The sequence below is a fragment of the Miniopterus natalensis genome, chromosome X (assembly GCF_054644295.1).
Source record: "Miniopterus natalensis isolate mMinNat1 chromosome X, mMinNat1.hap1, whole genome shotgun sequence".
Lineage (NCBI taxonomy): Eukaryota > Metazoa > Chordata > Mammalia > Chiroptera > Miniopteridae > Miniopterus > Miniopterus natalensis.
Genome location: NC_142103.1, coordinates 11,115,194 through 11,135,130, shown reverse-complemented (window position 1 = coordinate 11,135,130; position 19,937 = coordinate 11,115,194). Strand labels below are relative to the sequence as shown.

The 19,937-nt window shown below is 35.8% G+C and overlaps 1 protein-coding gene across 6 annotated transcripts in view; it reads right to left on the bottom strand.

Annotated features, from left to right (window-relative positions):
• The window catches only part of SMARCA1 (SNF2 related chromatin remodeling ATPase 1), a 63,818-nt gene that overhangs the window by 20,541 nt on the left and 23,340 nt on the right, over positions 1–19,937 (bottom strand). For 4 of the 6 annotated variants that reach the window (XM_087829295.1, XM_087829293.1, XM_087829296.1 and 1 more), the window contains exons 13-20: positions 19,246–19,281; positions 18,155–18,307; positions 14,975–15,107; positions 14,000–14,148; positions 11,191–11,310; positions 9,487–9,597; positions 9,083–9,196; positions 354–476 (exon numbers count right to left, since the gene is read on the bottom strand). In XM_087829295.1, coding sequence (XP_087685421.1) covers positions 354–476; positions 9,083–9,196; positions 9,487–9,597; positions 11,191–11,310; positions 14,000–14,148; positions 14,975–15,107; positions 18,155–18,307; positions 19,246–19,281 — 939 coding nt within the window. The remainder of the gene's footprint in view (positions 1–353; positions 477–9,082; positions 9,197–9,486; positions 9,598–11,190; positions 11,311–13,999; positions 14,149–14,974; positions 15,108–18,154; positions 18,308–19,245; positions 19,282–19,937) is intronic. The other 2 variants (XM_087829298.1, XM_087829294.1) reach the window with 1 other exon arrangement.

Below are 19,937 nucleotides of genomic sequence, written 5' to 3'. Positions count from 1 at the left end.
ACATCACTCAATAAAGTAAATTTAAATATTCAAGACTATGCTAGTAATTATTGTCTACTAGGATTCATAAGTGAATTAAATGACCTTATTATAATTAATAAAATATGTCTTCTTTCTAACAACTGACACCTACATTTTACATTGACATATTTCCTAGTATGTCCAAAAAGGTGTATTTGTGAAAGAGATAAAAAATAGGGATATTTGGTCTCAAGACTTACAAAATAGCCCTGAGTTTTGTTAGTATGTTCAATCAAGGTACTGGGCCTACACACAAAAAAAATTAAATCATTTATATTTTCTTTTTTCTATTAGTTGACTAAAAGTTATGTCAGTCACTTAAAATACTTTACTTGTGTGAGAAGTTTTTCCTTTTCTTCATTCTCTTCTGCTGTAAGAGGTTCAGCTCCATCAATCTTTTTTTGCTCCTCTCTTTGAGCTACAGCTGGATTTGGGATATCAGAATTCCTTGGGACCTACAAATTCAAAAGATGAGCTATGAATAAACTGCTGAGAAAAACTAACTAAGGGTATATACACATATATCAATCTTTAGTTATTTCAACAGTAAACAATATGAAATCACACCAGAATGACACATGATCCTCTCCACATTCCTACTGCCATAATATTACCAAAATAAAAACTTTAAATGTGCCACATGGTACTTTATTTTATTTTTTAATTGAATTTATTGGGTTGACATTGGTTAATAAAATCATACAGGTTTCAAGTGTAGAACTCAATAAAGCATCATCTGCACACTGCGTTGTGTGCTCACCACCCAGTCAAGTCTCTTTCCATTCGCATTTATCCCCCCCTTGCCCACTTCCACCTCTCCCACCCCCCTTTCTCTCTATCACCATCCTGTTGGTCATGTGTGTGTGTCATATATATAGGGTGTTCCAAAATAAATGTGTACAAACTTGAACAGCTGATAGCTCAATTTTGAAAATGAAATGTATTTTAATATACACTACCTTAATAATTATTCAAAGTATATATATACATTTTTGGGACACCCTATATATTTTTTTTGCTTAATGCCTTCACCTTTTATTCACCCAACCTCCCTCCCTCTGACAGCTGTCAGTCTGTTTTATGTATCTATGCTTCTGTTTCTATTTTGTTTGTTAAATTATTTTGTTGATTAGAATAGCCAAGATCTGGAAGCAGCCCAAGCACCCATCAGTAGATGAGTGGATAAAAAAGCTATGGTACATTTACACAGCGGAATACTACTCAGCCATAAAAAAGAAAATCCTACCTTTTGCAACAGCATGGAAAGACCTGGAAATTATTATGCTAACTGAAATAAGCCAGTCAGAGAAAGATAAATACCATATGACCTCACTTATATGTGGAACTAATTTAACAAGCAAAATAGAACCACATGGTATTTTAGAGTTAAAACCCATTGCTAAATACCACATCATATTCTAGATTTAGTTATACTATGGAACAAAATATATCCTTATAATATTGTAATACATGGTAGAAACAATATCATTATCACCAATACCAACATTATACAATAAAATCTCAAGCCCAGAAGAAACAAAGTTTGGCTGTACAAAAGGAGCCCATATTCACCCAGCAATATAGACAGTGGTAGAGAAATAGCAATGCACCTGAAGACTGCATCCAATGCTTTGATCAATTCACCACACAAAAGGAAAGGAGTGTTTTTATTGCCTGCCAGGGTATGGAAAGAGAGAGTATCTTCACATAAAATGCAAAAAGTCTAGAAATGACAGGATAAAAAGATAATATACAGGGTGGGACAAAAGTAGGTTTACAGTTGTGAGTACATGAAACAGTTTATTTTTGTATTATTATTTATTAATTATTGTATTATTTTCCATACAAACAACTGTAAACCTACTTTTGCCTCAGCCTGTATATAAGAGGGCAGGGGTAGTGGAGCACACAAACAGCTGTGATGGAACCCTCAGTTAAGGGAAAAATGCTACAGTAGCAGTGACTAGGAGAAATTACAGTGTTCTGGATACAGAGCTGTAAATACACTTGCAACTAAAGAGAAGAGAGCTCAAGTTCAAAAGACTGAGGACAGAAGCTCAGCTCTCCAAGGAAGCAGTCAGTCCCCTATATCTCAAAACTGTAGCCCCAGGGGCCTCAGTGTGGCACAGTGAACATAGAAAAACAGTATGGTTCAGCATTGATTGTATGAAGTGAGAAACTAAGTCACTCAGCCCAAACAAAGCCTCACACCATTCCCATGTGCATTTGCAGTGATGACACAGCACACTGACTTAAGAGGACAGGTACATAACATGTGTAGTATTGAAAGTAGGCCTTCCAGTGTTTGGAATGCACACCTAGCAGAAATGACTCATTCCCTAGAGGTAGCAGATGGTTTTACTCTGATGTAATTATAATACACATTATTTTCTAATTTTGGTACATATTTCAAAGAGACAAACTATATCATTGTTAACTTAAAAATAAATTTTTAAAAAACTATTATTTCTAGCAGTTGTTTAAATATAAAACCTACTAACAAGGCAGTAAAAAGAAATACTGGGGGGGAAAAACAGATTGATTTGTAATCATCGATACCAGACAATCAAATTATTAAGTAATGGGTAAACATCTATTATGTCCACAGCACTTTGACAGGTATTCATTGAAATATAAAAGAAATAATGGACATGAACCTTGCCCACAGGGAGCTCACAGCCTAGCTGTGAAGTTTTGAGCTGTACCTTAAGAACTGGAAGGATTGGGGGAGATGGAGAGAAGGGAAAGAATATTCTAGGCGGGAGCAGTACAAGCAAAAACATGAAGGCAGAAATGTACAGGAAGGAACACATAGGATTTATGTTGAGAAGGGATAGGAAACAAGAGGTTAACTAAAGAACTTCTATGCATGTATGCATGACCCAAGGACACAGACAATAGTGTGGGGAAGGCCTGGGTGGGGGGGGCAGGTGCGGGGTAGAAGGGATCAATGGGAGGAAAAAGGGGGAAAATTTTTTTAAAAAAGGAAACAAAGCCAGGTGGAGACAGATGTAGAAAGACTTTTGCAACTACACAGTAGGAAACAACAAGCCATTCGAGATTTTACAAAAAAGGGGGTACAGTGTCAAAACATGGTGTTTTCACCTTTTAGCTTTGTGCTGGATGAAGCGGGGAAGCGACTAGAGGCAAGAGAACCAACTAAACTATTGTTATTTAGAAATGATGTATGATCACCCGGCCTAGGATAGTAGCAAATGGGAATGAAAAAAAGGAGGCATAAATGAAAAATGAAATGTAGTCCAGTAGTAAGCATGATTAGAAATAAATTTTTCAATAGCTAAGTTCAATTTTTAAATTACAGAAACACCAGCAATTTCATTCCTATGTATTTATCCAAAGAAAGGAAACAAATCTATAGACTTTTACGAGAATATTCACAGCAGCTTTACTCATAATAGCCAAAACCCAGAAAACAGATCAGGTGTCCATCAACGAGAGAATGGATAGGCAAACTGTAGTATATCTTTTGTTTTAATCTTCACCCGAGGATACTTTCCCCCTTGAACTTTAATAAGAACAAAATCAGAGTATTATATCATACCATTAGATTTTAGGAAGCACTGCAGACTACTTCTTCCACAACCACGGGTCAGATTTTTAATACAGCAAAATTTTAGAATGCCTTCATCAATGTCACATTTACTATTTTAATTCTAGAAATTACTCAAACACATAGTTGCTAAATTTTTTAGAGTTAGAAGTAACTCCACATTCCTAAATTCCTGTATCTCCTCCTACACACAAAAAAAATCTTTTTAATATTCATCATTTTAAAAAGATATTCATTTTTTTTCACCTCCTGAGTTCTTACCATTAAGCTTCCTGGAGTTATTTAAAAGCGCTATATAATAATTAAGTAGAAAAATTATAGACCAATAGTACTAACCAGATACCTCAGAGGGTTCAAGTGCTCACACTGTAATTCTTACTGGTGGCCCCCAGCAACGCTTACTATAACCACAATATACAAAAAGTTATCTTTCAAAAGGATGCATTTCAATTACTATATGGATTTCTACTCAGACCCTAAGGTATTTGCACTTAAGAGCTGTGCTCGATGGAGAAGTGAAAAACATTTTTTGGTCTTGTTTCTTAGGAGTTTTAGCAAGCATTTCATAGAAATATGAAATACTGAATAAAATGTGACAGCACACAAAATGGAAGCAGTAGCCTGAAATCAGCTCACTGCATTTTAGTTCTACCACTGCAAAACAGGTGGTCCATGTTACCGAAACACAAAGATTATGGAACTTCCTCCGTTTGTCAGATGTTTATATCCATCCCTAAAGGTTTTTTTAAAATATGTTTTTCTTGATTTCAGAGAGAGGAAGGGCGAGGGAGAGAGAGAGAGAAACATCAATGATGAGAGTCACTGATCGGCTGCCTCATGCACGCCTCCTACTGGGGTTCAAGCCTGAAACCCTGGCACCAGGGAATTGAACCATGACCTCCTGGTTCATGGGTCAATGATCAACCACTGAGACATGCCAGCTGAAACCTAAAGATTTTTTTATTGAGGATAAATGTTAGAAAGCTCTATGGCTTTTTTCAGCCTCAAATATGGCAAAACTCTTTCACTCCATGTATTAGATTCAACAGAATTTCTAAATACTCTGGATTATTTATTCGGCAATTGAAATGTCAATTAAGTCATCTCTTTCAATGTAAAGAGTTTAGTGAACAAGCAGCTAAATGCATTAAGTACCTCTTAAGCTGCAAGAGCAATGAAGCTTCTGAATATGTCTAACTTTGCAACAAGGTCAAAGCTTAGACAGCAGGGAGAATTGGTACATCTGTTACCTACCAAGTGGTTAGGGCAAAACAAACCTGTATTTCATCCAGACTCAAATAACACAAAACTCTGTAACTACAGATCTTATCAGCAATATTGCTGTGACCTTGTTGTGCCGAACATGGGGGGAGGGTGAGAGAACAAAATAGAAAATAAAAATTCAAATAAGCAGGCCCTCAAGAAAAATGCTCTTTCCCAACTGCTTCAAAACTATTGAGCCCCTCAATAGCCTCACCCCAAATCACTATGGAATAAGACCTTGAGGGACTCAAAATGGACAAAATGGTACTATGCCCCAGTGTCCCCAGCTACAGACCTCACCTCTCCCCCTTAGGCAAGCAATCATTTAAGCAGAAAGGGGGGAAGGAGTCCACTTTTGAGAGCCTAACTGTGAATAGGGAATACCAGGTAATTGTGCTATAGAGGTTCTGTTCATCTGATAATCAACTGTTGCTGTTCATTTGGGGCTCTGCTGAGTATTCTGGAGGTATGAAGGGGGAATCGATGATGGATCTCCATGCTCTTCTGTCTATACTCTGAACCCACCTAATTAAAGCACCCACCTTAGCTCAAGTCTGTAGCATCTGGTAAAAAATTAAACAGAAAAGGTTCGGAATGCATTATTTGTCTAAATCCTCAGCTACAGATGCACACAGAGGATCAAGGCAAGTCTTAAGACACTACAGAAGCAATTCAGGATGGGGCTGAACAAAGTACAGGCTAAGAGTAGAGTGGTAGGGGATCACTCTCCTTCCTCCTCCACCTCCTCCACCACCACCACCTTCTCCACCTCCTCTACTACCTCCACCACCTCCACCTCCACCACCACCTCTATCACCTCCTCCACCACCACCACCACCACCACCACAACCTCCACCTCCAGAACACTCCAAGCTACCACCATCGCCATACTCCAAGCCACCACCATCTTCTCTCATCTTCACACTTCAACAGCCCCCTGGCTGATTTCCCTGGAGAAACTCATCATTCTCTGTGTTGCAGCCAGAATGATCTTTTTTCAGTCCAAATAAACACATCCTATTTTTTAAGAAATTAAAGTGGTTTACATTGTGATCTGCACAACTGGTTTACTGCATTTTTTTTCTTTCCTCTGTTTTTTCTTGCCCAGAATGATCTTTTAAAAATGTAAATCTGATCATACTCTACCACTTACTTATAAGTTGTTGGACCTTTAACAAATTATTCAGGGCAAATTACTCAACCTCTCTATGCTTCAGTTTCCCCATCTACAAAATAATGTAGTTCTAGGGCTGTTATGAGAATAATGAGCTAATCTTTTTCAAGAACTTAGAAAAGTAAGCATCACAAGTAAGGACTAAATGAGTAGCTATTATTATTTAACCACCCATCCACCCTTCTGCCTTAAAATTATCTCAATGGTTTTCCTTTGCTCTAAAGCTGAAGTTCAACCTCATTAATATGCCTATAATGGCTCCACATGATCCAACTCCACTTGCTCACCAGCTGCATCTCAAGTCACTCTCTTCCTCGCTGGCCTTCTTTCAGTTTCTGAAGGGGCAATCCTCCTTCCTACCGCAATACCTCTGCAGCTGTGGTTCCACTACCTGAGCTTTTCTCTCCCACACTGCATTTGGCTAATTCTTGCGCATCTCTCTGATCTCAGTGTAAATGGCTCTTCCTTAGGGACCACTACATGATCTTGCAGTTCCCATTAGATATCCACATCATGCTCCTTTGTAGCACCCTGTGCAAGCACTGAAATGCACAAATGACAATGTCATTACTCCGTGGCATCTGCTCAATGTGTGTCTCTATTAGAATGTAAGTTCCGTGCACTGAGGGACCTTGTCCCTCTTACTCACTGCTTTATCCCCAGTGCTTGGCACAGACCCTGACACAGGGGAGTACTCAATAAACATGTATTAAATTTTTTAAAAAGCCCTCCTCTCACTCATTCTCCCTGTCCTGTCACTTATTTCTGGGAGGTAAAGAAGAGAAAATAATTGTGAGGGGCCACAGCATGGATCCCATGGCATCTTCCCTCTCCTAATTCACTCCTTTCCTCTCTTCTTACACCTCCCTCCTTCCAATCACCCTCTGCAGCTGTCCCTTCATTCCTCCCTCTTCTAAGGTTTCCTTCTCCTCCATCTCCTTTCAGTTGGCCACCACCCAACCAGTCAGTGTGAGACCTCACTCTTAACCACCAACTGCCTGGAACGAAAAGCACTGCTTACATTAAAAGCAGAGGTACGGTAAGAATGTGGTGGGCACTGTATTATCGCAGGGAAGAGAATTTCAGTGTCTCCAAAGAAGGAACATAAACAGTTCTATCAGCAAAGATGATTTTTTTATTAGTGCTTCTTGATTACCACTTGGCTCACCTCCCAAATAACATGTCACACCACTGTAAACACAGTCCTTATTTAGGGCTGCAGAAAGAAGCAGGCTTATGTCACATGCAGAAATAGCCCAGAATGTCTGAGTAGAAAGAGCATAGCATTTGAACACTGAGAACCTGGGTTTGGGACCAGCACACTTGACAATTCTGTTAACTATATGACCCTGAACAAGTCATTTAACCTCTTTGAATTTCAGTTTTCTCACCTACTATATAGAGGTGATAATATATTTCGCAGGGTTGTTAGTAATCAAATGAACTGAGGTCTAACATTTCAATTAATTTTTCTTTCAAGTCTCACCAATAACAGTCAATAAAAGTTACAAAAAGTAATGATCTAAATATAAAATTTTTATAACCATTAGTGGGATAATATATATTTGTTTACCTCATGAAATAGTATTAACTATTTTATTCATTTTACTATTTTTATTTCACATTTTATACCTATAACTTGCCTGTGTCTCTTGGCATATTACCATTTTCACTTTCTTTGAAACAGTTTTATGCCTGGTCTGAATGTTCAACCACGGTTACTGTATGTACTCTTCTACAACTTCCTAAGAAGGATTTTAGCCAGTCCTGTTGGTTAAATACATTCAAATTTAATCACATTTCCCTAACCAGATTATAAGTCTCTTATTGCTATTTATATATATATATATTTAAACTTTGGTACATAAAGAGCAAGCAAAGCTTTTTTACTCTGTTTCAAATGGCAACACTTTCACTCTGCAATAATAGTAGAAACACACTAGAGATCCACTCTAGCTCAAAACTATAATGAACTAACTAAACACCTTATATACATGGAGCTTTTCTAGGCACATCTAATCAAAAGAGCTGGTCATAGTTGACTTGTGTTAAAGGTTCACAAAATAAATTTTAGAACACAGCTTCCAATTCATAAAACTGAAAATTTTATAAAATTACAATAGTGTTAATATTTTTATAATTTCATTTATACTATTGGTATTATACTTCTGGTCATCCCTTTTCGTGCACTAAGAAGTTAATTTCAACATATAGAAATAACATGGTATGCTTAATCTCTCTGTGATAGCTTTAGTGTGACAAACATTAAATTTCACTCATAAAAATGGGTTCCTAATTACCTATATAAATAAGAATTTTGAATTCCAAAAGATCATTTTTTTAAAAATATATATATCTTTATTGATTTCAGAGTGAGGAAGGGAGAGAGAGAGAAACAGAGAAATATCAGTGATGAGAGTCATTGATCGGCTGCCTCCCGCACGCCCCCTGCTGGGGATCAAGCCTGCAACCCGGGCATGTGCCCTGACGGGGAATTCAACCTCAATCTCCTGGATCCTAGGTCGATGCTCAGCTGCTGAGCCATGCCCGGCTGGGCCAAAAGATCATTTTAAGTGATATAATTCACTATCATGTCTATCATTAATACCTAAATGACCGGAGTCTACTAATCACCAACAGAGCTTTCAACAACCTTGAGCAATAAACTCGAAAATACTATTTCTGGTTCATATGAAGGAAAATGATAAAACCTTCCTACCATCTATCATACATTCGCTTCCAACTAGTCACATGCCTATTGTTCTTTCTACATGCTCTTTAACCACTCCGACATTAGCATTATTAAAATAGTGTTATAACGATTTTAAAATGCTGGATAATTCTCCATTCATCTCATATAGTGATGATCCTATTGGGGATTCAGTAGATTGATGCTTTACTTCTAGTTGAACCTCTTTGGTTTTAAAAACACCACTACTTTGAGTTACTCTTACATTCTCTCAAATTAAAATGAAACACCTTCTAGTCTAGCTTAATAGATTATATTAGCTTAAAAGACTACATTACACTGGTCTAAAACATTTAAGTTTTACCTTATAGCCTATTGTCTTCCTATAATAAAGAATTTCCTTCTCCAGGAGCTCAAATAAGCGTGGTGGGAAAAACTGGAAATCCTGAACATTTGGCTGTTTTGAAGGTCGTGGAGCCTGTGGGGAGGAAAATGCATGATTTTATGTGTGTGTGTGTGTGTGTGTATACACACACACACACACACATATATATTTCAGTACATAGAGTAAACATACTTAACTTTTACTATTTGTTTTATATATAAAAACATAAATACAATGAAATCCATTGATATAGCTGGGCCATATCAAGTATTTTTCTGTATTATTGTTATATTTCAGGGACTATGATTTAGCACCAATATAAATAAATTGGATTCAGAGACCATGTTACAAAATAATTCTGCTGTAGGACACAGACATTTTACCTTTGGAACCTTGGGCTCGCTGACACGTAGAGCCTCTCTAAAGTAGGCGTCCACTGCGTAGTTGGCTTTGCGTTCTCGTTTAGGAGGTTCGATCCATTCCACCATCCCGACCTACACACAACAAACAAGAATGAGGAGTTTAGTTACTCCAGGCTGGTTTATAAAAAATCAAGCGCATCAAGGCTGCAGAAGCACGAGGGAGCCAATGCCCTTTGGAAGAATCGAAACTTGCTTTTCTGTAAGTCACAATTATGCATCCCAAGGGCCAAAATCTTGCCCTGTATACCAAGTTTAGGTGCAAGGATGGCTTCCTTTTTGTAAAGTAAGCTTAAAACTTGGTTCTTCCTTAGTCACTGAGAAGAATTTGCACAACCTGGTTAGTAATAAATGAATACAGGGTGGGATAAAGTAGGTTTACAGTTGTGAATACACAAAACAGAGTTTATTCTTGTATTATTGTTTATTATTGCATTATTTTTCCATATGAACAACTGTAAACCTACTTTTGCCCCAACCTGATATTTCCAGTACCCACCTGGCACCATACATAGCTATTACAATGTTATTGGCTGTGCTTCCTATGCTGTACTTTACATCCCCATGACCTAGAGGGTATTATGCTGAGTGAAATAAGTCAGACAAAGAAAGACAAATACCCAATGACTTCACTTATATGTAGAATCTAAAGAACAAAATAAACACACAAAACAGAAACAGACTCACAGATACAGAGAACAGACTGATGGTCGCCAGAACGGAGGGGATGGGGGTGCTGAGTGAAAAAAGTAGAGGAATTGAGAAGTATATATTGGTAGTTACAAAATAAAGCTCTGATTTAAAAAATTGCAATGTGGGATCCTGGACCATGTCCCCTGAAATAGGGAAAGGACATTAAGGGAAAACGTGTTAATGTCCTGGATTTGATCACCATACTATAATTACGTAAGTTGTTAACATTAGGGAAAGCTGAGTGAAGGATATATGTGAACTGTGCACTATTTTGTGTAATAAAGTCTAAAGTCATTTCAAAATAAAAAGTTTTAAAAAGTAACAATATTGATTTTATGTATAACAGACAAAATTAAACATGTTCAAAACCGGGGAAAAAAATTTACAGCCACAATTCAATTAAAACAAAATAAATAAAACTCTCATTTCTTCAAAGGATTCTTGTTGTCAGTATAATATAAGGCATTATTTCATAAATGAGATCACCTTTAACAAAGTCCTTCTATCATGTAAGTAACTATGTGTTAATCATATTATCACTAATATGTGTCATACTAAGTGCCACACATTATTCTAATTACTTTATGAATATTAACTCATTTAACCTCAGAATCACTCTAGGATGTAATTACTACAATCTCCATTTAACAGATGAGAAAACTGGGTACCCAATTCACTTAGTGATAGAGTTGCAATTTCAGCTTCAGAATCCAGGAACTCAACTGCACTCCTACAGGGCTTCTCAAAAACAAAAGTAGTCGTCATAGTAACAGCAGCAAAATGATGATGACAATAATGGTAATAATAAAAAACCAGCAAAATACATTAAAGATAGTCCCTGTGTGAGATCTTTGGGTCTACATCAAATTTCACTGTACAGCAGAGTACTGTGATAGGTAAGTGCCAGTGATTTTTATAACTGTTATGGGGAGAAATGATAATTTGAGAGTCTAAGGGTTGAGAATAAAAAGTTACCTTCTGTTTTTCTCTATAATCTTCTCCTTCAAACTTGTACAAACTTTGTTCAGTGTCCATTCTAAAATTTCTCAGAGAAGACTCTCCCATTTTCTGCAAGCGTTCATTCATCTCTGCAGTCTAAATTTGAATGCATTCAAATTAGAAAATTATCACTGAATTACTTATAAATATCTGAGTATACTCTATCTTTCTAAAAACGCAGGTTTTGACACGAAATACCCAATCTGTTAACTTACAAGGTAAGGATGCAACACTAGCATCAAATTTGAATATAAATTTAACTTGCCCCAAGTATTTTAAATGCTTAAATGGTTCTTTGAAAGTATTCTTCAATTAAGTGTTCTTTAAATTCTTTTATCATTAAAGACAGCCATATGCCCGGCCGGGCATGGCTCAGCGGTTGAGCATCGACCTAGGATCCAGGCGATCGGGGTTCGATTCCCAGTCAGGGCACATGCCCCGGTTGTGGGCTCAATCAATGATTCTCTTATCATTGATGTTTCTCTGTCGCTCCCTCTCCTTTCCTCTCTCTGAAATCAATATAGATATATTAAAAATAAATAAATAAATAAAGACAGCCATATTATGGTGTCTACTGCATAATTTTAACAGGACAAATAACTAATACTAAAATAAAGGAAAACTTGGATTAAACAATACATTTGGCATACTAACACAAAATTGCTCAAAATTCAAGATAATACCTCAGATACATAAGAAGATGTTCGGCATCACTAATCATCAGGGAAACGCAAATTAAAACCACAGTGAGATATCACCTCACACCTTTCAGAATGGCCACCATCAATAAATCAACAAACAACAAGTATTGGCAGAAAATACTTGTGGAGAAAAGGGGACCCGCATGCACTGCTGGTGGGAATGTCAATTGGTGCAGTCACTGTGGAAAACAGTGTGGAGGTTCCTCAAAAAATTAAAAATAACACAAGCATATTATCCAGCAATCCCATTTCTGGGTACTTATCTGAAGCAAAGACAATAACTTGAAAAGATATCTGTATCCCTCATGTTCAATGCAGCATTATTTACAATACTCAAGACATGAAAACAACCTAAGTGTCCATTGATGATGAATGGATAAAAAATATGTGATATATATGTATGCAATGGAATATTATTCAGCCATAAAAAAGAAAGAAATTCTGCCATTTGCAACACTTGGATGCACCTTGAGGGCATTGTGCTAAGTGAAATAAGTCAGACAGAGAAAGACAAATACCATATGATTTCACTGACATGTGGAATCTAAAAAAAAAAAACAACCAAAAAACCTCACAGATACAGAGAACACATTGGTGGTTGCCAGAGGGGGTCAGTTACAAAATAAGTAAGTCCTGGAGATATAATGTAAATATATACATATATGACTTCAGAAACCAAAAAAATGGCCTGAAAAGTAAATTCTCCCAATTTACAGGAAACATAGTAAATAAGTGAACATGGAAAAATACCCTATGGGGATGGAATCAGCAAAATCCAAACTGTGAGCAACTCAAAAGAGAAATAACCCAGTTTCTACACCAAATAAATTACAAGGAAAATAATACATAAATGGAGGGACAACTACAGATTTAAAAAAATACAGATGATGTATCGGCTAATGGCAATGTGCAGGACTTATGCACATTCAAATCGAAGAAAACTGTTTTTAAAAAAGTATAGCTACTTATAAACAATTGGAAATTTGAATACTAAGTGGATATTTGCTATTATTAAAGAATTATTGGGGTTTTTCAGGTGGTACAATACTATACTTATTATGTTTTTGGAAAGAGTCCTTACATTTTATTTTTTAAATAATTTCGTTTTTATTTTTTTATTTATTAAATTTATTGGGGTGACACCGGTTAATAAAATTATATAGGTATCAGATGTACAATTCTATAACACATCACCTGTATATTGTACTGTGTGGTCACTAACCCAAGTCAAGTCTCTTTCCATCACCATTTATCCCCCTTTACCCTCTCCTACCTCCCCCACCCCCCTTCCCTCTGGTCATCACCACACTGTTGTCTTTCTATGAGGTATTTTTTTGCTTTGCTTAATCCCCTCACCTTTTTCACCCCTCCCCTCTGAGAGCTGTCAGTCTGTTCTCTGTATCTAGTCTGTTCTATTTTGTTTGTTAGTTTATTTTGTTCATTAGATTCTACATATAAGTGAAATTATATGGTACTTGTCTTTCTCTGACTGGCTTATTTCTCTTAGCATAAAGCTGTGGTACATTTATACAATGGAATACTACTCAGTCGTAAAAAGTGAAGGAAATCTTACCTTTTGCGACAGCATGGATGGATCTGTCTACTTTTGATTATGTTTGAAATTATCCAAAATAATGTGACAAAAGTAAATTCAACACAAAGCCACAATATTCTGAAACAGCTTATTATACCTTAACAAATAATGCTTTAATATTTCATGAAATGTTCACAAAAGATTTTCAGTTAACAAAATTTAGCAGCAATTTTAATCCAGTGCAAAAAAGACGGTCCTGATGCATGTGATTAAATACAAAACTTATTGGGTTTTTATATCACCATTCTTTTCAATAAGCATGTGGTGTAAGGTGAATCAATATTAAACTCTAGTTCTTAGTCTTTCTCACCAAAAATTAAAGAAACCTAAACCACCCCAGGATATAAATCTACAAATTGTTAGAACATGAGTCTTTTGAAGCATGAGGTTGACAAAGTGCATTTGAAACAGCGCAAATACAAAAAGCATGCTTGAAGTATGTTGATTTCAAAACAATTCGTCATTAAAACAAAATGCCATTTTAACTAACCTTCTTTTCCCCTCTTTCCAGAAGAGTTGTAATGTCTTCATCTGTCAGCTCACTTTCTTTAGAAGCAAAAACATGAGTGGCCCCATGACGTATCATTTGCAACATTTCCTCTTTTGCCAGCTTGTTAGACTGCTGGTCAATGAGTCTTCCTAATAGTAAAATAAAAGTTGTATATATTCTATTATATTCCAGGGAAAGCATGGCATAATAGTCCTAATAAGACACTACTACATTTATGCATAAGTAAAGCTTTATGAGAACAAAAAATCAGTGAGCTTTAAAGTTACTTTTTAATGAACAGCCCTACAAATTTTTCTATCATACCTTCTCTTTCAGTATGAATTTCCTTCTGTAAAATTCAGTTAAAACTCAGAAGGACAGAAACATTTTTTTCAAGTACAAACTTTGATTTTTCAATCAAATTTCTCTGTATGGAAAGGCACCCTTGAGTACATGTTTTAAAAAATTTTTAATATTTTTTAGTAAGTAAATATATACATATATTTAAAAAATATTTTTATTGATTTCAGAGAGAGGAAGAGAAAAGGAAAGAGAGAGAAACATCAATGATGAGAGAGAGTCATTGACTGGCTGCCTCCTGCACACTCCTCACTGGAGGCATGTGCCCTGATTGAGAATCATACTGAGATCTCCTAGGTCAAAGCTCAACCACAGAGCCATACCGGCTGGGCTAAAATTTTGTAACTAGACATTTTGTCTGCTAAATAATATCAGGTACTTCAGGTACTTCAAAAGACATACCATTGGCATTCAGCTATAAACTAGTGATGTTTATAGTGAATGCAAGGCTTTCACTTAAGATTTAAGTTTGTATTTTGTTTTAAAAAAGGACATCTTTTCTCTCACTAAATTTGCGAATTTTGGTCAACTTTCATTAAAAGTAATCTCCTTTGAAGAAAGTTGCATGTGTTCTTGAAAATAAAAGCACCTAATCAAGTTTATACACATAAATACCTTGTTGTATAACAATTGAGTCAAGTCTCAGTTTTATCTCAGCTCTTTCTACAATCCTTTCTTCAACAGTGTTGTCGGTGATGAGACGGAACACACGTACTGGCTTCTTCTGACCAATACGATGTGCTCGATCCTAGTTAAAAAAAATCTATTATAAGATATTGGGTATTCTGGATAAAGTGTAGTACAGCCACGATACACTATAAAATTCTGAAACTAAAATTAGTTCCTGATAACTATACCTACCACTTTTGGGGAAAGGATGATGACTATGAAGGGACTGAGAAGTACAGATTGGTGGTTGCAAAATAGTCATGGGGCTGTAAAGTACAGTACAGGGAATATAGTCAATAATATTGTGATAACTATGTAGGATGCCAGGCGGGTACTGGAAATATCAGGGGGAACACTTTGTAAACTATGATTGTCCAACCACTGTGCTGTACACCTCAAACTAATACAAAACAATGTTTAAAGTAAACTACAATTAAAAAAAAAAAAGTATATCTAGAGACCCCTGGAAACAAAGAAATCCGCAAATAGTCTATCGTACCATTAATGGAAATTTTCCAGAAGGAAAACAGGCAAATCCCTACCATATGACCTAGCAATTCCACTTCTGGGTATTTATCCAAAGAAAACAAAAACACTAATTAGAAAAGAAATATGGACCCCTATGTTCACTGCAGCATTATTTAAAATAGCCAAGATATGAAAGCAACCCAAGTGCCCATCAATAGATGAATGGATAAAGAAGATGTGGTATATATATTCAATGAAATATTACTCAGCCATAAAAAATGAACTCTTGCCACTTGTGACAACACAGAAGGACTTAGAGGGTATTTTGCTAAATGAAATGAGTTGGACAGAGAAAGACATCTGTATGATTTCACTTATACGTGAAATCTAAAAAACAAAACAAACAAATAAAACAGAAATAGGCTCGTAGATATAGAGAACAAACTAATGGTTGATTGGGGAGGGGGAAAGATGAAGGGGATTCAGAGGTACAAACTTCCAGTTATAACATAAATCATGAGAGTATAATGTATAGCATAGATAATATAGTCATCATTACAGCTTTGTAGACTTATCATGGTGATCACTTCGTAAGGTATATAAATGTTGAATCACTATGTTGTATACCTGAGACTGATAGTGTATGTCAACTATATTAATTTTTTTTAAACATAAGAACTAGGGTGAGCTGAAAGCTTTTTGATTAAGCTACTAAATAACTTTAAGCCACTAAATCCAAACATCTTCTGCACGAGCAAGGACTTTTGTAAGTGAGGGACAAAGTAGTTAAGGGTTGCTATGGTAGCAAAAGTCAGCTTTATCTCATCATCAACAGTTCCTTCTGCTTGCTGAGGCAATTCAGGAATCTGCAGTAGGGAGTCATAAAAATTAATGGGATACTAATATCCTTACTACATATTGGTCTAGAATTGGTCCTATGGCTTATAGTTGGTAAAGGTGACAGGTGGCAAGTTCTGATAATATAAAAACATCTAGGGGTAGTGTTTTTGAAAACACAGATGCTGCTAGAGCAAATAGGTGAAGGGAGAAAAAAAATATCAAAGTAACAAGGTTCAAAACAGCCCTTGTACTAAATAGAAAAATACCAGAGCCCAGTAACACCTTCAACACAGAATACTGAAAGAGAACGCAACATCCCTACACATATTTTAAAGATTTTATTTTATTTTATTTTATTTTATTTTATTTTATTTTATTTTATTTTATTTTATTTTATTTTTTCAGAGAGTGGAAGGGGGAGAGAGAGAAAGATTGATGTGAGACACATCCATTGGTTGCCTCCCACATGCGCCCCGACCGGGGCCGGGGATTGAGCCTGCAACCGAGGTACGTGTCCTTGACCAGAATCAAACCTGGGACCTGTTGGTCCGCAGGCTGACGCTCTAACCACTGAGCAAAACCAGCTAGGGCCCTACCCATATTTTAAAATTCAAACTCAAATCAGTAAATTGTGAAACAGCTATACTCTAACAATTTTATGGAAATAAAGGTTAGCATCAATAAGTTTTCCAGTTCAGTAACACTGTAACTTTCTCGGACTTACTCCTACTTAGTCACATTCAACAGGTAGCTTGGTAGCATGCTAAAATAATAATTATGCCAAAGCAGGTTGATTTTAAAATGTCCCAATGGTCAATATATTTCTCAATTCTCTATTATATAAGAAAATGAAGGACTTCTAAGCTATGCCTCAGTGACATATGACTTCCAAAGACAGTCAGTTGTCCCATAACTTCTTGGGATTTTGAAAGAATAGCTCTTTTGAATCTTTTTACTTCTGAAATTACATTTCTTTATCTTAAAATGTGCCACACTGACAAAAGTTGTAGCTATAGTTCAATAAATGACACTATGATGAAAGGTAAGAGAAATAGCTCCCTGAAAAAGTTTTTTTTAAATAATGTGTTTTTACTGATTTCAGAGAGAGGGAGGGAGAGGGAGAGAGAGAGAGAGAAACATCAATGATGAGAGAGAAACATCAATCGGCTGCCTCCTGCATGCCCCCTACTGGGAATGGAGCCACAACCCGGGCATGTGTCCTGACTGGAATCAAACCCTGACCTCCTGGTTCATGGGTCAATGCTCAACCACTGAGCCATGCTGGCTGGGCTGGAAAAAAAATTTTTTAATGGTAGAATAGTTTCTGATACTGTCCTTAGGAAGCAAATGTTTCCCTGGAATATTTTCGTTTGCTACCTTCTTACCTTTTTGCCTCAAATATTTTATTACAAAAGTTAAAATCCCACCTCTTCCAATTTCAGTACTAAGGATTTTAATATATTTAATTATTAAGCAGAATAATATTAAGAGACTTTTTAATCCTCTTCATTAAAACATTCATGTGTCTTCTTCAATGTTTAGAAGTGCAGAAAAATGACATTTCTGTTTTATGATAAAAGCCAAAATTGACACACAAATGCTATAGTTGGACTTGGGGTATGTTTGTTTTCATTTCCTTTGTTTTTGCAATTAGCACAACAATGGCAAAACTGTTTTTTTTCCAGGATAATCTACTTTAACATCTACAAAACCTCCCTAAAATTGTTACCCTTTTCTCATAAATTGCCTTTCTGCTATATAAATAACAACAGTATTCCTAACGAAGATAAATTCCTAATATCATTAAAGATCACTAACCATAGCTTGCAGATCAACCTGTGGATTCCAGTCTGAATCATACAGTATAACCACATCGGCACTGGCCAAGTTAATTCCAAGACCTCCAGCCCTGGTACTCAGCATAAAGATGAATTTGCTGCTATTAGGAGCATTAAAGGCCTCTATTGCTTCCTTTTTAAAATTGACACAGATGGAAGAAAAAGAGAGAAAAATCGAGTTATATTACCAGAGCCCTTAAAAAATAAACATTTTAACATGCAGACTCAAAACCCCACTTCATAATATTCTTCCACCTTCTAAAATATTTAAAAATTTACCTATCTATATACTGTACTGTGTGAATTGCTGTAGAAAATATATTGCATAAAGTTCCTAATCTTTATAAGCTTACATCAATAGAGACAAACTTAGAATAATCATATAAACAAATTTAACTAAGCAAGTAATAAATCATTTGAATTATTTTAAAATGATAGTAGTGAAAATCTTTTGAGAGAGAGCTGACATATATCTAGGGGGCAAAATGTCAGATATCTCAACTTCATTCCCATTAGTTTATGAAGGGATTAATAAGGAAGGAATAGTTTAGGAGACCAACCAAGAGAGAAAAAGTTTTAGAAATGGGAATGAGAGCAACAGATATAGGGGAAGGTAAGTAGATTTATTTCCATATGGTGAAAGGGGGCAAACAGAGAAGTAATGAGGAAAATCAGGAAGGTAATTGAGGGATATTTAGTAAAGAGTCTTAAAAATTAATGGGATGTTAATATCCTTACTATATAAAGATCTCATACAAATTAACTAGAAAAAAAACACACTAAGACCCCAAAAGAAAGATGAGCAAAAAATAAAATCAAACAATACGCAGAAGAGCAAACACAAATGGCTAATAAACACAAGAATAATGTTCCATCCACTAGTAATCAAAGAAATAGAAATTAAAACATAATACCATTTTTTGAAGATTAAAAAAATGATAATACTCAATGTTGACGAGGGGGGCGGTGAGACGGGCACTCTCATACATTGCTGCTGGGAGTGTAAATTGGTACAACCTTTCTGGAAAGCAATTTGGCAATATGCATCAAGAGTCTTAAAAATGTTCATACCCTTTGACCCAGTAATTCCACTTCTAGGAATTTATCCTAAGGAAATAATCAGAGATGTGCACAATGATTTATGTACAAGGACTTTCACTTTACCATTACTTATAATAGTAAAAAATTGGAAACAACCTAATTGATCAACAATAGGGGGATAAATCATTTCTAGTACATCCATAAGATGAAATATGACACTAAAATTATTTTTACAATGATTTTCTTACTGATATAGGAAAGTACAATTTGATGTTGAGGAAAACGTATCAGGATACTGAACTTAATATATAGTGTATATAGTATATCAATTATAATCTTTTAATGTATATTTTATATGTATGCTTACATTTATATACATTAATATATACATTAAAAGATTGGCCAGAAATACTTTTCTTTATTTTCCAAATTTCCTTCAGCAATCGACTATTACTGTTATAATCAGAAAATACAGAAAGTTACATTTTGCATGAATGGAATGGCATGGTCAAAAGTTGCAGGCAGAAAAGGTGACTCCCGCTGGCTGCCAGTCAGTATAGCATGTAGAGGGGCAGTATAGAAAGCAGCATGGTGTAGTGAGAGGCAGCTTGGTGTAGAGGAAATAGCAAAAACCTGGGCGTGAATCATAACTCTACCATTTGATACATATGTGGATCTGAGCAAGCATTTAACCTCTGAGACACAGTTTCAAGTAGAGAAAA